At 61.5% G+C, this 21,136-nt stretch overlaps 1 protein-coding gene and 1 long non-coding RNA gene across 9 annotated transcripts; one reads left to right on the top strand and one right to left on the bottom strand.

Annotated features, from left to right (window-relative positions):
- Nucleotides 1-28: 28 nt before the first annotated feature.
- On the bottom strand, nt 29-17,052 carry CIB2 (calcium and integrin binding family member 2). 8 transcript variants are annotated; one of them, XM_036067618.2, is made up of 7 exons: nt 16,749-17,045; nt 16,036-16,362; nt 12,392-12,426; nt 4,517-4,628; nt 2,900-3,047; nt 842-1,037; nt 29-676 (listed from the first exon to the last, which is right to left on the bottom strand). In XM_036067618.2, the coding sequence occupies exons 4-7, from the start codon at nt 4,583-4,585 to the stop codon at nt 655-657; spliced, it is 435 nt and encodes a 144-aa protein (XP_035923511.1). In that variant the 5' UTR covers nt 4,586-4,628; nt 12,392-12,426; nt 16,036-16,362; nt 16,749-17,045; the 3' UTR covers nt 29-654. The 8 variants fall into 8 exon arrangements, with proteins under 8 accessions (XP_035923511.1, XP_035923509.1, XP_077934913.1 ...); XM_036067616.2 differs by having other exon boundaries at nt 16,187-16,362; XM_078078787.1 differs by lacking the exon at nt 16,036-16,362 and having other exon boundaries at nt 16,749-17,048.
- Nucleotides 17,053-18,098: 1,046 nt separating this feature from the next.
- LOC118519890 (uncharacterized) lies at nt 18,099-18,865 on the top strand. Its single transcript, XR_004909385.2, has 2 exons — nt 18,099-18,162; nt 18,509-18,865. It is a non-coding gene; the product is annotated as an uncharacterized LOC118519890 (long non-coding RNA).
- Nucleotides 18,866-21,136: the final 2,271 nt, after the last annotated feature.

Genomic DNA, 21,136 nt, shown 5'->3' with positions numbered 1-21,136 from the left:
GAGCACGTCCTAATGTCAGCAGACAGAGCACGGGGACGTCCAAGTGCTTTACTACTGGGAATTCACAAATGTGTGGACAGCACGCACCAGTGAGAATTCCACATCTTGGGGGGGCAGGGGGTGTGGTGCCCAGGCCTCAGAGCCAGGGACAGGGACAGAGCCCTTGGCCCACTGTGCACACAGCTTCACATTGGGGGGGGTCGGGGGCGAAGGGGACCAGGTGGGGCTGGGGGGCAGCCCAGCTGTGGGTTTTGGAGAAAGACTGCATAGCTCGTGAAACCTTGTCCTCTTTCCCTTTTCACTTTGCCCTGGGCCATCAGGACGCCTGCCCAGCACTTGGGACACGTCCGTATCCCCTGCCCCGTGAGGTCTCTGCCTTCCCCTCCCAGTGGGGCCGTCTCTGACAGGGAGAGGACTGCGGTCTGGGGGGCTCGGCGGCACAGAGGGAGGGCCTGTGGCGGGGCCTGGGAAGGGCCCTGCTCCCCACACCCGCCTTCCCTGGTTAAGGATTTTTTGCTGAAAGGGCCAAGAAAATGTTGGTGGGTCTAACCCCAGAGGCCGCAGCCTCTTTTCTGGACAGCTCAGAGGTCACACTCGTGTAGACAGCAGACCCAGATGGTTGGCCTCAGGGCCCCTGCGCCCTCGCCAGTGTCCTCATATCCGGATGTGGAAGGTGCTGGAAAGAGAAGAAGGGCCCCTCAGCAGAAAGCCCACTGGCCCCCAGCCCAGGGCACAGTCCCCTAGGAGGACGCGGAGGACACAGCTGACCTCCTCTGGCAGGGAGGGCAGGCGGTGGGCCCAGCTGTCCCCAGGGAGCCCAGCCCCAGCCGCGGGGCCGCACCTGAGGAAGTCGGGGGCCTTGGCAATCATGTCCTCAAAGTCCGCGAAGCCCAGTTTGCCGTCGCCGTCCAGGTCGGCCTCCTCGATGACCTTTTCACACACGAGCACCACCTCGTCCTCGTCCAGCTCCGACTTGGTGAGCCGCGCCAGCGTGCGCTCCAGGTCCTCCTTACAGATGAAGTTGTCCGTGTTGAAGTCTGCGGGCGGGGACAGGGGGTGCTCAGGCCGGGGCTCCCCCTGACATCCTGCCCCCGGTGCCCCGGCCCAGGATGAATAGCACATCTGATGAGCCAACACTCACCCCCGTAAGACCCCATGATGGTCACAGGTCCAAACCTGGCCCTCCTGGCCACAGCCCGCGGTGGGCCCTATGTTCCCTCTGGAGTGGAGGAAACAGGCCCAGGAGGCCAAGCCACTGAATCAAGGTCAGAGGGCTGCTCGGAGGGGGAGCCAGGATGCTGACCGGGCCTGTTTGCCACTAAGCGCTCACCCCCCACGGCCACGTTCTCTCAACTGCACTCGCAGCCCCCCGCCAGGCGCGGCGGTGGTCAGGAGACTCGGAAGCCCTGGGAAGGAGGCCCAGGCCGGTCTCCGTGCACAGAGCAGCTGCGTGGTCTGATCCCACTTGGCAGAAGGCACCACACTGCCTGAAGCACGGCCACACGGCTCGCGGCGGTGACACAACACGCTGCCCACTGCTTGCAGCTCAGCTCCCAGATCTCCGCCCCTCCCACCCGTCGGGCCAGCAAATGCCCATTCGTCCTCCAAGTTTCAGATCAAACACCACCTCCGGGGGGCTTTCAGCCCTCCGCCCCCCACCGCCGAGCCCCCACGGCGGGCCACACCCCGGCACGCGCGGGAGTGATGGAGAGCGTGGCGGCCGGCCGAACGGCACGCGCTCTGCCTCGCGGCACCGCCTACACAAGCCGAGCAGTAGGTCCAGGTTCATACACGGATGAAGAAACAGGGTCCTGCAGAGGCACGTGACCCGAAGGGACACCCCTGGTCGGGGCTGGACCCCAGAGCCAGCCCCTTGGCAGGTACCCGCACGGCCCACCTCGGCACCGGCCCGCGGTTGCCTCTGGGACAGGCCCGGTGGGACTGACCTCCACCCCCGCAGGGGTGCCAGGACGCTTTGCGGAGATGTGCCGGCTGACTGGCCGGCTGGATTCCTGGGCCCCTTTGATGGGAAGGAGCTGAGGCCCAGGAAGGGGGTGACCCTTGCTGCGAGTCAGGCCGCGACTCTCCCCAGCACCAAACCCCGTGTCCCAGTTGCCTTTCCCGCTGTTCCACAGCTGGGGCAGCAGGGAGCCTGGGTGCCCCCATACCTGTCCCCGCCTGCCCCCACGCCCCTCGCTGCAGACGACAGCCTGCTCCACGCGCGATGCCCCACGCGCGATGCCCCACGCGCGATGCCCCACGCGCGATGCCCCACGCGCGATGCCAGGGGTCCGAGGCTGGAGGGTGATGGGTGCAGTGGGGCGCAGGTCATGGACGGTGGGCCCACTGCCACCATCCCTGATGCACACGCACAAGGGGGTGCCGCGTGCGCCCAGACCAGGCCTCCGAAAGGGGCATGGCCGCTACAAAATGAAACAGCTGGAGAGGCCCGCAGCCACGGGCTGGTCAGAGGTGCTGGGACAAGCAGGTCTGCGTGGCTCTTCTGCTAGCACCGGCCCGGCTCTCCCTGGAACTCGGTGTCCCCATGGGAGGGCAGGCCAGCCGCGTGGAGTTCTCTCCTCTGGGGCCGGCGTGACCGTGGCCCTGGGAGCCCTGCTGCCCGGCCCAGGCGCCCTCTCCAGCCCCCGGCCTCTGGCTCACGCGTCCAGACCCGGAACTGCCCTGCCCCCCCGGAGCCCCGGGCACCCGGTCCAAGCTCCTCGGCTGGCTCCTCGCAGCCTGACCTGCAACCCCCCTGGGCTCACAGCGCTGGTGTCTCACCCCGTGGAAGCCTGGCACCTCCTTGCTGCTCTCTCCACGGGGCACGCCCACCCCCACTGTGGTGTCCACGGACCCCCCCACTCCCAGGACCCCCCGCAGGTGCCCTCCAGGCCCCTACCGTAGATCTTGAAGGCATAGTTTGCCTTGAGCTCCCGGGGAGCCGACTCGCACAGCACAGAGAACATGTCCACGAAGTCGTTGAAGGTGAGGTTCCCCTGGCCGTCCTCAGAAAAAGCCTCCACGATCCTTTCCTTGAAGGGGTTCTCCTGCAGGAAACAGCCACAGCGGTGGTGTGGGTGCCGGGTGACCGAGAGCACGGGACAGAGGCCTCGGACGAGTGAGCTAAGCCCTCTGAGCCCCCACGGCGGCCCGCGCAGCGGGAATGAGAGCTGGGCCTGCCTGGCTGGGGCGGGTGGGGAGGGGACGGCTGGGGGGCGCAAGGCCGGGCGCGGGGCTCCCCGGTTACGAGCAGAGCTGGCGCCACCCTGCTGCCCAGAGGGATGCATGGGCAGCCCTGGGCTAAGCCAGGTCAGGCCAGGGTCGTGGGAGGCAGAAGTGGGGCCCCCAAGGCTTGGAGAAAGGGGCCGGGACAAGCAGCAAGACTCGGAGGGCCAGTCAGAGCCCAGGCCATCATCAGCCCGCTCGGGGCCTCCTGCTCCGGGAGCTGCACCCCCGACTCCGTCCTCTCGTCCCAGGTCTCTCAGGGCTCACTCTTCCTAGAGTCCCCACCCCAACTGGACTTGGCCACCCCCACTCCGTGCCGAGCCAAGAAGGCTCAGAAACCACCTGCGTGGCGACTGCCAGAGGGCCCCATGCCCCTGCATCGACCTCCAGGCCACAGCTCAGGCCCTTCTCTAGGCTGGCGGGCACGTGCCAGGGCTAAGCCTGGGCCTCACTGTCCCTGGGGATGGAGGTCAAGCCGGGACATGGGCCCGAAAGGACGCCACGTGGTGCCCTGACCCCGAGTCACACATCCAAGGCCTGGCGAAAGGCTCCTGGCCAAGTCCCACAGCGGGATGCAGTTGTGCCCCGAACGCCGGTCTTCCTTACCCCTGGCGGGCACTGGACGCATTGTGGGCAAGGAACTCATGAAGGGAAACTTTCCTGTCGAACATACATGTGCTGTGAGGTCCAGCAGCGTCAGCTGGAAAACAATCTCGGCCCCTCCCACCCAGACCTGCTGACCCCGAGCGGCATTCTGACAAGATCGGCAGGTCTGAGAAGGGCTGGTGGGGATGGCCTGAGGTGACAGGCGAAAGCCAGACAAGGCGGAGACAGAGAATCATCTGAAAAGGCAGACACAAGCGGGCGCCTGGGGGGCTCGGTCGGTTCAGTGTGGGACTCTTGGACTTGGCTCGGATCATGATCTCAGGGTCGTAAGATCGAGCCCCACGTCGGGCTCCGTGCTCAGCATCTGCTTGTCCCTCTCCCTCTGCTCCTCCCCCTGACTCGCTCTCTCCCTCTCAAGTAAATAAATAAAATCTTAAAAAAAAAAAGCAGACAAGTTCCGCCACGCAGAGCCGACTGGCCATTCCACAAAGGGGCGAGCGGGCGAGCACAGCCCCCCAGGCAGCCCCCGCGGCGCAGCTCACGTGTTCAGAGAGCTCAGGGGAGCGAGCAGGCACAGACAGGCTCAGTGAGCCTCGGAGGGTGGAGCCGGCCTCAACCCGCGTCTGGGGGCGTCTGCTGCCAGCCCCCCAGCCCACCTGCCCGGCAGCAGCGGCCTCTCTCGTACCCGGAGCTCCGGCATCTGGATGATGAGGCTCATGGGCACGTGGACGATGGGACTCTTCCTGTAGTCCATGGGGACGAGGTTGGGGGCCAGCTCGTAGAATCGTGCGTGGAGCCTGCGAGGGAGGCAGAGGGGAAGGGTGGAGGGGGTGCAGCCCCGGAGCCCCCAGCTGCCGATGCCGCCCCACCTGCACCCCGGCCTCCTACCCAGCACCCCCCCAACGGGCCCTTGCTCTGCCCACAGGGTGTGGGACCTGTGAGGGAGGCCGCTTCTGCCCGGACCCCGTGCTGATAAGCAGGTCGCGTCCTGGCCCTTCGCACCACCCCCACCAGGCCGGCCCCCACCTGCAGGGGTCTGCAACCAGACCTTTTGTGTCCCCCTTTGGGCTCCCGTAAGGGCCTTCTATGTGCTAGGCATGTCACCTCATTTAATGCTCCCCGTGGGGGCGCAGATACACAGCTCAGCAAACCGGGGCCTGAGGAGGCTAGGAGCCATTTGTCTAGGACCACCCTACTACAGCCATCGGGGTCGGTGGCGGGAGCGAAGGCCTGGAGTCCAGAGCAGGAGCTCTTCACCACTCCGCCCAGGCCTAAGGCTGCCGAAGCCCGGGGCCGTCTGCTGCCCTGTCCCCCCCGCCCCCACTCACACCCACAGGAAGCCCCTGTGAACGGCCCCTGGGCCCTGGGCCCGTCCCCAGCCCCTCCCACCTCTCTGGGCGCCCAGCCGTCCCGGCTATCCAGGCCTCTTCTGCCCGTGTCCCTGGGACCACACCCCTAACAGCCCAGACAAGAGCGCCAACTCCCAGCCCCAGACAAGTTCAACTTAGGAGGGGCACGGAGCAGGGGCTGAGGCGGGTTCCTGGCCCAAGGTGAGGCCCCAGGTGAGGCCCAGGACTGTCGGGGATGGCCTCAAAGTGGACCCAGAGCTCCGGGCCCCACCTGCCCTGCTCCGCCAGAGCCTGGTCTTCTTGCAAGTGGCCGACCCTGTGGCAGGCCCGTCAGCACAGCCACCCAGCCCTCTCCAGCGGAGCGTGGAGGTACGTGCCTGGCTCACGCAGGTGACAAGAGACCCGTCTACTGAGTGCTCACCTGTGCCCCGCTCTGGGCCAGTGCCCCGTGTGGGCGACTCGGTGTCACCCCCACACCACCCTGAGACGCGGGTGTCACCCTCTCCACTGTCTCAGGGGAGGAAACTGAGGCTCCGAGGGTTAAGTGCCTGCCCCAGCACACCAGCCAGTGAGCGGTGGGGCTGGGACTCGAACCCAAGACTCTCCGGGTTCCAACCATTTGGCCCCTCCTCCCAGCCCATGGACACCTGGCTCAGAGCAAAGTGCCAAAGTGCCGCGAGCACGCTCTGTCGGCCACAGATTCCCGTAAACGTCCTGAAATCACAAGAAAGCTCCGTGGCTTAGAAACAGAGCTGGAGGGGAAACAAGCGGAAGCCCGTGCCCTGGGCGGGAGCGGGTGAACAGAGCGCGGGGTGACGGGACCAAGCCGGACTCCCCACCAGGGGGCAGTCAAGGGCGTTCTTTGCTCTCGCTTTCTGCGTTACTGTCCCCAAACACAGAACCAGAACCGGGCTTCCATATCACAATTTATGCAACCGGTGTCGTGTCCTTGATGGGTGTGTTCAACCTCCAACTGTTACACTGCCCCCCCCCCCGACCTATGCTGCGTGCTCCTGGGCATCGCCCGACCCCTCCAAGGTCCCGTGGGGTCAAGTCAGGTGGCGGCTGAGCCCGCACCTCGCTCACTGGTGGGCTGACCCACGGGCGAGTCAACTTCCCTTCCCCCCTACTGTCCTCACGTGTGGGGTCCAAGAGGGTGGTGCTACGAAAGCGACCCGGCCCTCAGCTGCCTGCCCGTCAGGGGCACCCCGCCAGGGGGGCTGGGGAGAGGGGCGTAGGGCTGGCAGGTTGGCGTGTCCCTGGGGTGGGGAGGCCAACTTCTGCCCTGACTCTAGGACCAACTGACATGACCATTTTTTTTTTTCTTTTTAGGAAAACTTGAAGAGAATTTGGAAGTCTGAATCACTGTGGGAGAAACTCCAAACAAGGAACTGCGTCCCTGCTACCCCCTCCCAGCGCAGGGCCCCGCTGAGTTCACGGAGGCCGTCGGTCCCGCCGTCGGTCCCGCCCTCAGGCCTGGGAGCAGGGCTGACCCCAGTGCACGGGGCAGACAGGTAAGAGCCTGCCCGCTTATTTCAGAAAGTTAGCAAGAACCCTGCCGGCTGAACCCAACGGGCAGCATCCAAAACGGACCGGCAGCACCTACACACACAGGTGCCAGCAGCTCATACGACACGGGTACGTCAGGTCCAACGGTACCGGAAGATGAACGCATTCAGACCACGCAGGATTTCCACTAGGAATACGAGGATGTTCGGGAATCTGTGACTACACGTCGTATCAATAGGTAAAAAAATATTTTTATTAACTTGGTAGCTGCACTTATGACTGGATGGTTGTACGAACACAGGAAAACCCCCCCCAAAGCATGCACGCCATGGCGCCCAAAGCACGGCGCCCGCAGGTGGGGGCAGACAGGAGTGAGGAGAGGGGCTGGCTGACACTTCCTCCTTCACCCACTGCCCGACTGCTTGCATTTTTGGAGTATTTATTAACAGAAATACGCATTTTTAAAGTATTAATTTTTATCGGTCATAAAGCCTAAAATCCTTAGTAGAACGGAAGCAAAAGGCTGCATATCCCACACCCACACCCAGCAGCACACTTAAACGCGCCTACCAGAGACCCCAGAAACGCGGGACGCCCGGGAGTGCTGGTCACCGTGCCAGCGAGGGAAACAGGCGGCGTAGGGAAATGCTGGAAAGGAGGGGGCAAACTGTTCGCCAAAACTAAGCTTAAGCAGTTTAAAAACCATCTGGATGAGAAAGGGCTCAGCAGCCCTTCTGCACCAGATAGTTTTCTATGTACCAGCATCCGCCACCAAGACGCCCCAAAACAACAAAGTATAAAATAAACTCCAAGTGTGTAAACGGACAGGAAGCGTTCAGGGGGTGGGGTAAGTGCCGCTATCTTCCTGATTGGAATCCCGGAGTGGTGACAACCACGGCTTCACTTTTGTGCACAATGAACACAACCTTCACCGCAACCTGCAACGGGTTCATTTGAGAACTTGCCGACCTGACTCAGAAGTCCGCGTGGCAGAATAAAGGCAGGAGAGTGGGGACGGCCCTGAAGCCAGAGCCTCTGGGGTGTCGGCCCCTCGGGTGTGGGAACAGCTGGAAGGCACAGCAGGTCACCTTGGGGCACAGACAGGCGCACGTGTGAGGGAGGGTGGTCCGTGACAGGGCACTGGAAATCACCGGGAGGAACGGATTCTTCTGGAAGTCGCGCACTGGTTGGCGGTCCACATTTGGGCCCAGCTTGCGCGTAACAATGATTAAATTAAAACAGTAATCCAAACTGTAGTTGCCAAAATGTACAAATTAAAACACTGCAAGAAGCTGGATCCGCCCAAGGCAACGAGCCGCTGGAGCAGTCCCCACAGGACCTGGGAGCGACCCCACCGACGGGGGCTCCATTATTTACAGCGCGTGTGGCCCGACTGGGACCGTCAGTGCACAATCGGGGGACAGAAGACAATGATACACCAGCCAGTGTGACGGGGCGGCTGGCGGTGCGGACGCGGGCAGGGTGGGGGGGCGTCAGCAGTAAAAATCTAAAGCCTTAAATATGTCTATCCCTTTGATCCAGAAACCTGTTGGAAATGCATCCCAAAGAAATGATCCCAGGGGCACCTGGGTGGCTCAGTCGTTAAGCGTCTGCCTTCAGCTCAGGTCATGATCCCGGGGTCCTGGGATCGAGCCCCACATCGGGCTCCCTGCTCAGCGGGAAGCCTGCTTCTCCCTCTCCCACTCCCCCTGCTTGTGTTCCTTCTCTCGCTGTCTCTGTCAAATAAAATCTTAAAAAAAAAAAAAGAAAGAAATGGTCCCAGAGCTGTGGGTTCCACTCGCTGCAGCACTAACTCTAAGGGCGGCGTGAACACCTGGTGTCCAACTACATGAACTAAGGACGTGGCGAGATCATTCTTCTCACCTGTTATTACAGTTTGCCTAAGGAAGAGCAATTTTAAGCAAATTATAAAGCAACACGGTACGAATTTTTGATAAACACACACGAAGGAACAATACTGGTCTGACAGACGGCACAAGGTTCTATCCACAGAAAGGGTCATGGTTATGATCTCCGAGGGGCGGCATTACAGCTCGTGTTTTCTCTTCCCTTGACTGGCTCTGTTTTCGAACTTCCCTGTGCCGTCATGTGTCACAGAACATAGAACATCTAAGTAACTAAGGCAGACCATACAGGGTCTGTCCAAGGCGGAGAAGCCATGGCACAATAAAGTCACGTGCAGGCGAGCACCCCGGGGCACCCCGTACTGGGGAGACAGGCTCACTGGGGCAGAGGGGAGTCAGAGCACATCCTCACACCTGTAGGAAGAGAGCTGGGGGGGGGGGCGCTGCCCGCTCAGGCTCAGTGTGGGGGTGGGAGAGCTGTGCCCTGGGTCCACCGGGGGCGGGGGCCGGGGCGGGACCTGCCCAGAGGTTATCTATGAGCCATGGCTGCCAGAGGGCTGGGCCCCAGGCTGCAAAGAACCACTGCTCCTCAGGTTACCTCCCCGCCATCTGGTCAGTACTTGGGGTGCAGCTCAGCAGGTGTGGCGGGCCCGGGGGGAGCGGCACTGGAAGGTCCTTGGGAGGGGCCCTGGCTCTGGGGCCTAGCTCTGCTGCTGACCTGCTGTGCGCACTGCTGAGCTGGTCCTTGCTCCTTGCCCTCTCTGGGCTCTGGCTTCAGGTGCCCTGCCTGGCCCTGAGATTTGACCAGTGGAGAGGGCCCCCCTGGCAAGGGTAGGTGGGCCCTGGTACGTCCTGCTGGCCCTTGCTGGGGCCCAGAGAGAAGGCTGGACAAAAGTGAAGGGGTCAAAACCGGAACAGAGCTATCGTGCTTTCTCCAGAGACATTAATCCCATGCGCTGCCTGGTCTCACCACCCTTCCTGCGGGCACGCGGGTGGGCCACAAGGCCACAGGCAGCCCTGTGTTGTGCTGACCACCACGGTCGCCCTGGCCCTCCCAGCCACAGGGGCCCGGGGCGGGGGGCGACCGCTCCAGGGAGCACTGCCATCTCCACAGTGCCCCCCAGCAGACCCCAGGGCTCCCGGCATAGAGGTCTTCCTCCTGACAAGACCACTCTGCAGAGGAAGCACTGTGAGTGCGAACACCCAGTGAGCGTGAACATGCAGTGAGTGTGAACACGCAGTGAGTGCGAACACACAGTGAGTGCAAATACCCCGGTGAGTGTGAACACACAGTGCAAACACTCCAGTGAGTGTGAACATACAGTGAGTGTGAACACCCCGGTGAGTGTGAACATGCAGTGAGTGTGAACAGCCAGTGAGTACGAACACGCAGTGAGTGTGAACACCCCGGTGAGTGTGAACATGCAGTGAGTGCGAACACCCAGTGAGTGTGAACACCCCAGTGAGTGTGAATACGCAGTGAGTGCAAACACCCAGTGTGAACACAGTGCAAACATCCAGTGAGTGTGAACACCCAGTGTGTGCGAACACGCAGTGAGTGCGAACACCCCAGTGAGTGTGAACACACAGTGAATGCGAACATCCCAGTGAATGTGAACACCCAGTGAGTGCGAACACCCCAGTGAGTGCAAACACCCCAGTGTGAACACCCAGTGAGTGTGAACACCCAGTGAGTGCGAACACCCCAGTGAGTGCAAACACACCAGTGTGAACACCCAGTGAGTGCAAACACCCAGTGAGTGCAAACACACCAGTGTGAACACCTAGTGTGAACACCCAGTGAGTGCAAATGCCCCAGTGAGCGCGAACACCCCAGTGAGTGCGAACACCCCAGTGTGTGCGAACACCCAGTGAGTGCAAACACCCCAGTGAGTGCGAACACTGTGGCAGAGCTGAATTAACCAGAGCAAGCTGCATCAGGAAGGGCCATCCAGCTGCCGGAGGGTGAGGGGGGGTCCTCTCCCCATTTGCACCCCAGGCCCGGTCTGGGCTTGGGTGGAGCTACAGCGGCTGGGCTGCTGAAGGGTTCAGAGGGCTCAGATTTGGGCAGCCCAGGGCTGTGGGTAGGGAGGTCCCCCCATCTGCCAAGGGACAAGGGACACCCCCAAAGACATACCAGGTTTAGTCTAATCCCTGGCCTGGCCTTTGTACCACCCTGTCCCCACGGGCAGCCTCGCTGCTCCCAGGAAGACCACTGGAAGTGGGGGTGGAGTGAAGCAGGCCTGTGTCCTTGGCCCTGCAGCTCCGAGCCGGGAACGTTCTCTCAGGGCAACTCAATGGGTCCTCAGCCATGCGATCTTCCGGCGCTCACTGGGGGCTAACATACTGCACCCAGTGACAGCGCGGGGAACCTGGGTCCTGGCCGACTGCAACTTCGCAGGGAGCCGGGCACCTGAGCCCGCAGGACGCCGGGAGAGCAGCAGCAGGAGTGTGGGGCTGGTGGGGTTGGGGGGCGCTCACGGAGCAGGTGGCGGTGGGCATGAACGGGGTGCAGGAATGTGGTGGGTGGAGGAGGTGGAGAAGCGGATGCCAGGCGGGGGGGACAAGCTCTTGCTGCCAGAGCGGAAACAGGCATGGGCCTCCGAAGCTTAGCCCGGGTGTGGCCACTGCGGCGGTGGGGGCTCCCCACACAGAGAACCGATGCGACGAGGCTTCCGGGAGGGTCCGTGCCAAGACGTGCCACAGCGATGCCACCGGCAACGGCTGCTGTTGCAGTTCTGAGTGCCGTCCTGTCCAGATGGGGACCCCACCCCACGCATCACTCAAGCCACAGACCAAATCCCGTGTTCCAAACACCACTCCCTGGTGTTCCTGCCTGTCAGCCACGCGGCGAGGCATGCATCATGGTCCCCACTTTACAGGAGAGACGGAGGCTCGGCGAGGCTCCCAGCTTGCCCAAGGCCACAGAGCTGGCAAGTGGGAGCAGCCCTGGTCTGCAGATGCCACAGCCTGGGGCCTGTGCCCCCCACCCTGCCTCTCCAGGGTGGTGGATGTGGGTGTCCCCAGCTACCCAACGGACAGGCTGGAAGAGCAGCCTGGGCAGAGGAGAAAGGACACTGCCCGTCTGAACAGAGTGGTCAGGACAGTGACAAAGCACAGCAGGCCCGGGAAGCTGTTCCAGGCTCTACCCCAGCCTGCCCATCGACCTCCAGGGAAAGCAGTCCTGTGACCCTGCTGGCTTTTAATGCCACCTGGGAGCTGGGGCCAGGTTTCCTGGCCCACTGTCTGGTCCTGGGGCTCTAAGCTGCCAACCCTTCATCTCTTCCATCAAAGCCCAAAGAAAGGGGTTGTCCTGGAAAGGGAAGAGCACCTGGTGGGCAGCTCAGGGGTGGCGTGGGCATGCAGGCCATGGCCTTGACTTCTGACCTCCCAGGAGCAGGAGGGCATTGGAGCTGGAGCCAGAGGGCCCTGAGGGCCCGCTAGTCTATCAGACAGGGAGCCCCTAGTCTGACAGATCCGAGGACACGGTGATAGCAAGGGGCCTGCAGTCAGAGGCCAGGTCTTCCATGACTCTGGCCAACTGCTAAGCCCCACCTGCAAAGTGGGGATAAAAGGATTCTCCTGTTACAAGGTCACAGTGAGGATTAAATGAGTGTCTGAAACCACCCACCACAGCGCCTGGCGCCCAGGACGGAGAGGCCCAATTCCTGGCAGAGGGATGTGGGCTTCGGGGGGGGGGGGGCACGTTCTCAAGTTCACGGCGGCCTGCGCTCGCAGATGCTCTTCCTCAGTTCCAGCTGGCTCACACAGCCCAGGCGGGGGTCCCAGCCCCTGCCCCCGTCCCAGCTCCAAAGGGTGAACAGAAGCCACACTTACTTGAGGATGTCCTTCTTATTGAAGAAGGTGCAGTCCTGCAAAGGGAAAACACACACACAGTCCCTTACAAGTCCCTGGCTCCTTTCTCCCTGGGGACCTCACAGAAGGCTCACTCCTGCCCCGCCCCCCGCCCCCGCTCCCCCATCGCCCCGCCCCGCCCCTGGCCAAGAGCCGCTGCTTCCTGAAGCTTCTGACCTGGCTGGGGACTGTGTGCATGGCGTTGGGGAGGGCATTTACGGGCAGATGGAGAGGTCAGAGGTGGATGCCACTGCAGACTGCCCTGAGGGACAAGGGCTGCAGGGCCTCAGCTGCAGGGGCGTGCCATCCACACTGCGAGCCGGGTGGCTCTGGGGGCTGTGTGTGCGGGTGGCTGTGCGCAGAGACGGAGAGCCCCAGGTCCACAGGCTGGGGAACACCTGCATCTACCCGGCCTCTGAAGCCTCACGCACAGATGAGGTCACACAGGGAGGCCCTGGAGGCTAGGAGTGTGGGGCAGGCGGGCAGGGAGGGACTGGTGGCATCTGGCCAGAGGAAGGGCGGAGGCTGCTAGGGACCCCCAGGCAGGTGTTTCTCAGGGTGGGGCCAGCATGCACGTCCTAAGGTCGCCCAGTCATAAACTCATCTCAGATGTCCTGCCCTTGTCTGGATGCAAGGCCACGGTGGGAAGTATGGAGGTGAAAAGATCCCAGCAGCGGAAGGCTTTTGTTCTCATCCCTGCTGCCTGGCCCCTCTGCCTTTGCCCACTGCTGCCCCGTGAGAGCAGGCGGCACCTTAGGCTCTGCAGAGCCCGAGCCTCCTGGGGCATGAGCAGAGCCGGCCCTGACGAGCGCTTGCGGCTGCTGCCCTGGACAGGACCTGAAGCCACCGGGCACCGGGGCAGCTGGACCGCACACTGAGCAGGGTCCCACTGGGCACCTGTGGGAGACCTGAGGAGGGGGAGCCGGCCCCATGTAGTCAGTCTGTCCTTCTGAGCCACATGCTGCTACCCAGGGGTTGGACTAAGAGCCCTCACGTGGCCTTGGCCTTCTAGAAACCTAGGGGCTTCTCCTGGAGGGCTAGGCTTTGCTGTAGGCCATAGCTCCTCTGCCCCACCTCCCCCCCCAGCATGGACAGAGAACGCTCTGCCCTACAGGCCTAAGACTCAGGTGGCAATTGTGCGGACTGATTTCCTCAAGTCCCCAGATCCCTGGAGCAGGCCCCAAAGGCGGCCCAGCTGAGTCTTCCCGGTACAGAGCTCCCTCGGCCCCAGGGCTGGCTCTATGGCCTGAAGGTGCTCAGCAGAAGGGCCAGGGTCTCCCACCCAGCCTGGTGGGGGTGTCAGCATCACCACCAATGGGGAGAGGCCCTGGCTTCTGCTCTCTGTCCTCCTGGCCTATCCTCGCTTCCTCTCCTCTCTCCTCTGCCCTGGGTTGAAAAGTATCTGGGTCCTGACCAAGGGTCCTACAAGCAAAGATACACAAGTTTCTCACATGACCCTCGTCCCTTATCAAAACCACTTACATCTGTCCACGTCAATGGTCCTCAAGGCGTGGTTCCTGGACGGGCAGCACCCGATTCTCAGGCTCCACTCCAGACCTACTGCATCACAAACTCTGGGGGTGGGGGCCAGGAATCTGTGTCTTTAGATCTACCACCTCCAGTGATGCCGATGCTTGCTAAGGTGAGGGCCTCGGCTCTAGGGCAGAATCACCTGGGGAGCTGTTTAAACCTCCTGTGCCCTCTACCAGCAGCCCCAGCCCCAGCAGCCCCAGCACCAGCACGAACCAGATCCATTAAAGCAGAATCCCTGAGTCTGGAGCCAGGCATCAGAGTTTTCAAAGCTACTCTGATGACTGCAACGTACAGCCCAGGCTGAGAACCACACCTCGACCAGGCCTGGTCTGTGGGGGCTCTGATTATCCAATTTTGTTCAGTCCTCATCACTAGCCTATGGAGGGGAGGGGGCACGCAGTATCTCCCCATTCTATAGATGGGAAAACTGAGGTCAGTGACACTGGTAGCTTGCTCTTAGCTGCACGTACAGCCCAGAAGGGCTGACTGCAAGCCAGGCCTCTGTGCTTCTTGCCCATGGTCCGCTGGCTGTGAACAGAGTCCACCCGTGAGCACGGCACACGACCACGTCCTGCTGCTGTTGTGTATCGCGATACCTCGCACACCGCGATGCTCAATATGCGCAGGTGGCCCGAGGAGCCAGGCCTCTGCACATAAACCTCCCACAGGCTGCAGAAGGTGTCCGTGAAGACGCTGACCCTGCCTCACCTAATGTCTCTCCTCTCTCTGAGCACCAACAAAGCTGCTGTGAACCTGCTCATCAACTGATGGTTTGCTTTTTCTGCTGTTGACTTATTTGCCTAGAGCTCATTGCAGAAAAGTAGCTCATGGGGGATGAATATGGCAGGAACCTTAAAAGCTTCTCAGGGTTCTGAGGAGCCTGCTGGTGTTTTTAGTCACATTCCCAAATTCTTGTCTTGCTTTGGATCCTTAGGTGGAGATAGAAGAGGGGAGTCCCCAAGTGAGTTACGGGACTTGCTCATAGCTGAAAATGTGGGCTGCCTGAGCACGAGCAGAGCAGGGCCAGAGCAGCAGTGGTGGGTTCTGGGGAAGGCAGGGAGCCCTGCTCTGCAGATGGAGGGGTCTGGGAGGTGGATCGATTGATCAGGAAGGCAGAGAAGTCTGGAGAGAAACATGAACTTGGGAACCATTGGCACCTGTGGAGGGGGGAGGGGGAAAGGGGAGGAGGCTGTAACCGGGGCCCTGGCTGGCCAGGAGCTGGCTGGACAGCAGAGGGAGGAGGACTGGGGCTCTCAGGTTTCCTGTGGATGGGGGCGGGGGGGGGGGTAGGTGGCTGTAACTGGGGCCCTGACTGGCTGGACAGCAGAGGGAGGGGGACTGGGGCTCTCAGGTCTCTTCAGCTCTCATTTCTCCCAGTCTGCCTGGCTCTGGCGGGAGGATCACAACCCAACCCTGGGCCTGGCCCCGAAGCGTAACCCAATGCCGGGCTGGTCTGAGTGGAAACCCAGGCTCCCAGCCCCACGGGGCCACTCTTCACTTCTGAGCATGGTCTACCTGTTTGCCTGTGCCCACGTGGTCCCCTGGAATGCCTCCTTCTAGGCCCGCTCGAGGGCTCCACTGTCTCCGATCCTTGCAAAGCAAAAGCCCCCCATTCCCTCCTGTTGTTCCCTGGCCCACTAGGGGCCCTCCCCTAGAGCACGCCACACTGCTGGCCTCTCAGAAGGCTGGCCGGCCCCCAAGACCAAGAGCACACACAGGCCGCGCCCCCAAACAAATGCAGAGAGCCTTGGGCTTGAGCCCTGACTGGCGCCTCAGCCTTTGTTTACTCCTCTGTGAAATGGGGCTGAAAACCACCCCACTGTGAGGGCCCCCGTTCCAGAGCCTGGGACCACAGCAGGTGCCCCGTGACTGTGGCTCCCTGCGCCTTCTCAGGGCCTCACGTGGAGCTGACAACTATTAATGACAGTCAGGGTTTCTGAGAAGGGGCCTGTATTTTACGTCTGCCCACATCAGAGGGCTCCCATGTCCAGCCCGTTACCAAAATAACTACTGGGGAAGGCAGCCGGCGGCCTCGTGGCTCCCACAGCACAATCAGGGCGCCCTGCCCGGGGGAGTGGGGGGACAGGCATCACCTCGGGCCTTGGAGGAGGAAGAACGTCCAGGTTGCTGTAGACAGTCGGGGGTGGCTGCAGTGCACAGGGCAGGGCAGGAGCCTGGGAGGCGGGCCAGAGCCCCCGCGGGCCTGGCCTGGGGCTTCACCCTGCACCCGTGGCCTGCACCCACCGGCGGGAGGGCTTTGGACCTCTGGTCTGGACAGTTTCGTGGCTCTGGAGGCAGGAGGTCCTAGAAGGGTCTTAGGGGGTGGCTGCTGGGGGACTCAGGGACCAGGAGATGTGGACTGGTCTCTGGCCTCCTCCTTGCTCCAAGTATTTCCATGCTGGGGCCAGAGGGAGAGACCCCTACGGATAAACAAGACACCCCCAACTTAGAACTGCATTTGGGGGGGATGCACCTCACTCCCGACCCAGACAGGACCCCACTCTCCTGGGCTGCTTTCTGGGATAGGGGACCCTCCCTCCAGCCGGCGTTTAATGACCCGCCAACTCCGTGCCGAGGTGGGCGCTGGGGCAGGTGGCTGGGGAGGGGGTCGCGTCCAGCCTGGGGCCGAGAGCAAGGAGCCTGAAGGCGGGTGAGGCGCGCCGGCGAGTATCTCCCCACTGGAAAGCGCTCTCAACGCAAGGGTGGGGAAACTGAGGCCCAAGGTCACGCTTCGAGCTGAAGGCAGGGGCAGGGTCTGCAGCCGGCACGCGGCGCGGAAAGCAGGGGAGGGCGGGCGCCGGCTCACCTGGTAGTTGTCCAGCTGCTCCTCCGTGAAGATGGTCTGCTTGTTGCCCATAGCGGCCGCTGCGCTGTCGCCCGGGCGCCGGAGCCCGAGCTCGCGGCACCCGGACCCGCCCCGCAGCCCCGCGGCCACCCGGAGGCGGGAGCGCGACCGGGAGCCGGGCGGGGGGAGGCCGCGCGACCCCGCCCCGAGGTGCGGCGCACCCACCCCGTCAGGGGCAGCCCCTTCCCGCCGCGGGAGGTGCTGCCCGGCCTCTTCCCTCCTCCGGCCGGGCGCGACCGGGACTTCCGGCCGGATGGTGCCAGGACCACCAGCGGGGCGGGGCCAGAACCTCAGGCCGGGAGGAGCCAAGACTACCGGCCGGGCGGGGCCTGGACCACCGGATGGGCGGGGCCTGGGCCACCAGCGGGGCGGGGCCAGGACCTCAGGCCGGGAGCAGCCAAGACTTCCGGCCGGGCGGGGCCTGGACCACCAGATGGGCAGGGCCTGGACAACCAGCGGGGCGGGGCCAGGACCTCAGGCCGGGAGGAGCCAAGACTTCCGGCCGGGCGGGGCCTGGACCACCAGATGGGCGGGGCCTGGGCCACCAGCGGGGCGGGGCCAGGACCTCAGGCCGGGAGGAGCCAAGACTTCCGGCCGGGCGGGGCCTGGACCACCAGATGGGCGGGGCCTGGACCACCAGCGGGGCGGGGCCAGGACCTCAGGCCGGGAGGAGACAAGACTTCCGGCCGGGGGGCCTGGACCACCAGCGGGGCGGGGCCAGGACCTCAGGCCGGGAGGGGCCAAGACTTCCGGCCGGGGGGGCCTGGACCACCAGCGGGGCGGGGCCAGGACCTCAGGCCGGGAGGAGCGGAGACTTCCGGCCGGGGGGCCTGGACCACCAGCGGGGCGGGGCCAGGACCTCAGGCCGGGAGGGGCCAAGACTTCCGGCCGGGCGGCCCGGAAGACTCCGCGGCGCAGGGGTAGGGAGGGGCCAGTAAGCCTGGCGCCCCTTCACCCGGGCGGGGGGCGTCCGCAAGGCGAGCCCTGGCCTGGGTACCGGCATCCAGGTCTCGCGGCGCGACCCAGGGCCGGCCCTCCGGGGCACAGGAGGGGTCAATGAGCTGGAGACCCATCCGGCCTCTGGCCACTGCCTGGGCAGGGCATCTCGGGCCCTCCGGGTCTCTTAGGGAGGCGGCAGGATTGGCTGGCCTTTCTTTGCATCCCTGGGTACACACGTGCGGCTGGGGAGGATTTATAGGACTTACGGTGTCCAGAGAAGTGGGACAAAGGCCAGGAAGTTTTCTGGGACTTGGAAGCAAATGCCAGAGCCCGCAGCAAATAAAGTCACCGCTAAGTCCTTTCAGGGGTCCAGCCCAAACATGTGTTATTGCTAACCCGCACAGCTGATTCTACTGGTATTCTCCGCATTGTACAGGTGAGCAAACAGGCTGAGCCGGTCGGTCATTCGCCCCGGGTCCCACCGCGGGGAAGTGGCAGGACCTGGGCTGTGCCGCACCTGGACTTCCATGAGCTCAGGACGTTACGCTTTAAAATAGGTGGTTTGTTTCTTTAACCACTTGGGAGGCTCCACTCCCAGGGTTTCTGATTTAGTAGGTCTGGGGTGGCCCAGAATGTGGGGGGCTAACAAGGTCCCAGGTGCTGCTGGCCCTGGACGCCACTTTGAGAATCACTGCTGGAGGTTAGGGGTTCCGCTGGGAGCCCGGGTCCCTCCCTCTTTGACAGAATCCCTGATGTTTTTACATTTTCCTTTTATACCTGAGGTTCCTGTTTGGGGTTTCTCAACATCTTGCCACTTTCAGGTGAGAACAGCAACCATGGGCTAAGCAGACAAGCTGCCCTGTTCAAATCCCAAGAGTCATGAGGCATAATCCGTTGCTGTGAGAAGGGCGGGAAGCAATTCAGAAGTCGGGATTGCTGGGCAGCCTTCACGTGTATTGGACACGTGTGATGGCCTCCACGGTGGAAAGGCTGCAGGGTATGTGAGCAGAAATTCAGAGAAGGTGACATTTTAGAGCCCAGAGCGTGTGTGAGATTCTCTCCGGTGTTCGAGGTGAGGATCCCACAGTGGTGCCTGACACTTGTGAGCACTCATTAAACGTTAGCTTTTTCATTTCTGACTCAGTCCATAAAGTTTATTTTAAAATTTGGAAGGAAAACAGGAGGGATCAATGCTACGGAAAACCCAAGGAGTGAACTTGATAGGAGGTAAAGGGTCTGAGTGAATACAATAAAACGTTAATCTCTTTCCTTTTCCCGTCCTTCCTCCTTGACTAGCTATTATTCTTTGTGACGAAATGTCCTTGATCTGCAAGAAGTTCTTCTAAGACTTAGAGTCTGAGGGGATCTTTATGGTGGAGATGGAGTGTCCTGGGCCCGAGGCCAAGGCGGGACATCTTCTAAAGTAGAGATGCTCCCTGCAGACCTGTCCTTTGTCCTTCACTGCCCTATCTCTCGTGACTTTTACCAGCGTCAGGGTCCCTCCTGGAATGTCCTACCTTATCTGACTCTTCTCGATCTTTTTTTTTTTTTTTTTTTTAAAGATTTTATTTATTTATTTGAGAGAGAGAGAATGAGAGACAGAGAGCACAAGAGGGAAGAGGGCAGAGGGAGAAGCAGACCCCCTGCTGAGCAGGGAGCCCGATGTGGGACTCGATCCCGGGACTCCAGGATCATGACCCGAGCCGAAGGCAGTCGCTTAACCAACTGAGCCACCCAGGCGCCCTGACTCTTCTCGATCTTAGGGGCAATCCAAACCTCATTCCTCCCTGAAGTCTTATCTCTGTTCCCAGCGCACTGGTCATCTTGGCCTCTCCCCAAGAGCTGCTGGAATCTGTGAGCAGTTACTGGGTCCCCTGCAACCGCCCACTAAATCTCCATCCCTAGCATTGGACAGTCTGTCTGCTCATTTTCCTGTAATCTCCAGCATTTTACACACAGATCTTCATATTTGTGGATGAGTGAACATACCGTCTGGGGCTATCTCTTTTGAAGGGGGCAGGTGTTATGTCCTCTAAACGCTAGGGCTCAGGAGGGCGCACCACATCCTATTGGGCTCTATCCCCAGGGTCTAGGACAAGGTCTTGGTAAACACTGAATCAACATTTCTTAAAAGAATACATTTTCTGGACTTGTTCACACGTTGAATCAAGTCACTGCTCCTGGAGGGTCAAGTGACCAAGCCCTTTAGTACAAAGCAAAAAAGGTGAGCCCACCTTCTCCCTGAGTGGCCCCTGTGGGCCTGTTCTGGGCCCTCCCCCAAAAGCCATTCTGGATGTGCCAAGTTCCCAGTGGCCTAGAATGGGACCAAGCCAATGGGGACAGTCCTGTTGTTGAGGGAGGAGGCTCAGCCTCCCCTGCAAACCATCCCATCCACCCTTCCAGGTGCCTTTAAAATCCTCGGAGGCGTGACCCCCTCCTTCCCTCACCCCATACTCACCCATCAGCATAGGCTGCTCTAGCCAGAGTGCCCCTGCCTCTAGCACTGTACCCCCATCACTTTGGCCCAAGCCCCTCAGCTCTCCTGGATCACTGGGGGATGTCTGTCAGGAAATGACCAAGGCAGGTCATTTACCACTGGGTTCAATTTTGCTGTAGATCTGAGTTATCTCCAGTGGTGAGTGGTACATGCACAAATCTTGCTATTGGGGGGGTCATTGCAAGCAGACTGGACTGTGGGCCATGGACCATCACTTACTAGCAAGGAGGTCCTCTGCAATCACAGAACCTGCTCTGTGAGCACACGGAGGGCTGAAGACCTGTCCTTTTAGGTGTTGTCACAAGCTTCCTTGTTCAAAGATTTAGTCCAAAGCAGAAGCAACAATATTTGAGGAACGAGATCCAGCCAGCCTGCAATTCGGGATCAGATGATGGCGTCCTCAGCAGCTTGAACCTGAGGCCAGACGGACATCTAAGACCCAGGGCCCACCGAGCCTCGTGCGCTGTCCGTGCAAGAGCAGAGGCCCTTGGGCGGCACCTCATGTGCGGGAACTCCGCCACTGGAGCATCTGTGTGCTCACGAGCAGATCCCCTGCTGCCCAGATGCTCTCCCGCCGTGGAGGCTTTGGAGGAAGAGCCTCTGGAGTGTGGGCTTCTGCGGAGAGTCCTCACTGCCTCAGGCAGCCCTTCTCCAAGCACGGTCCCCGGGACCCTTTCAGAGGGTCTGTGAGGTCCACAGTATTATCTCCATAATAAAAAATATAATTCTCAGGAGTGCAGAGTGGAGTCTCCAGGACTGACACTCTTCTCACTAAATGTTTATTGTCTTTGAAAATATACTTGAACTCAGCTAACATATAGTGGTGTTATTGTTATAGTTATTTAAAACACATTTTAAGGGGCGCCTGGGTGGCTCAGTCGGTTAAGCGGCTGCCGTCGGCTCAGGTCATGAT

This window comes from Halichoerus grypus, chromosome 8 (genome assembly GCF_964656455.1).
Source record: "Halichoerus grypus chromosome 8, mHalGry1.hap1.1, whole genome shotgun sequence".
Classification (NCBI taxonomy): Eukaryota; Metazoa; Chordata; class Mammalia; order Carnivora; family Phocidae; genus Halichoerus; species Halichoerus grypus.
Note: the sequence above shows the minus strand (reverse complement) of the source record. Positions and strands in the feature narration are given on the sequence as shown.

Excerpts from the sequence above, each read along its gene's own strand:
- CIB2 (XM_078078787.1), bottom strand. The coding sequence starts at position 16,799 with ATGGGCAACAAGCAGACCATCTTCACGGAGGAGCAGCTGGACAACTAC. Across the intron at positions 12,427-16,748 it reads AGCAGCTGGACAACTACCAG|GACTGCACCTTCTTCAATAA; the intron begins GTGAGCCGGCGC and ends TTCCCTTTGCAG. Across the intron at positions 1,038-2,899 it reads CTATGCCTTCAAGATCTACG|ACTTCAACACGGACAACTTC; the intron begins GTAGGGGCCTGG and ends CCCCGCCCGCAG.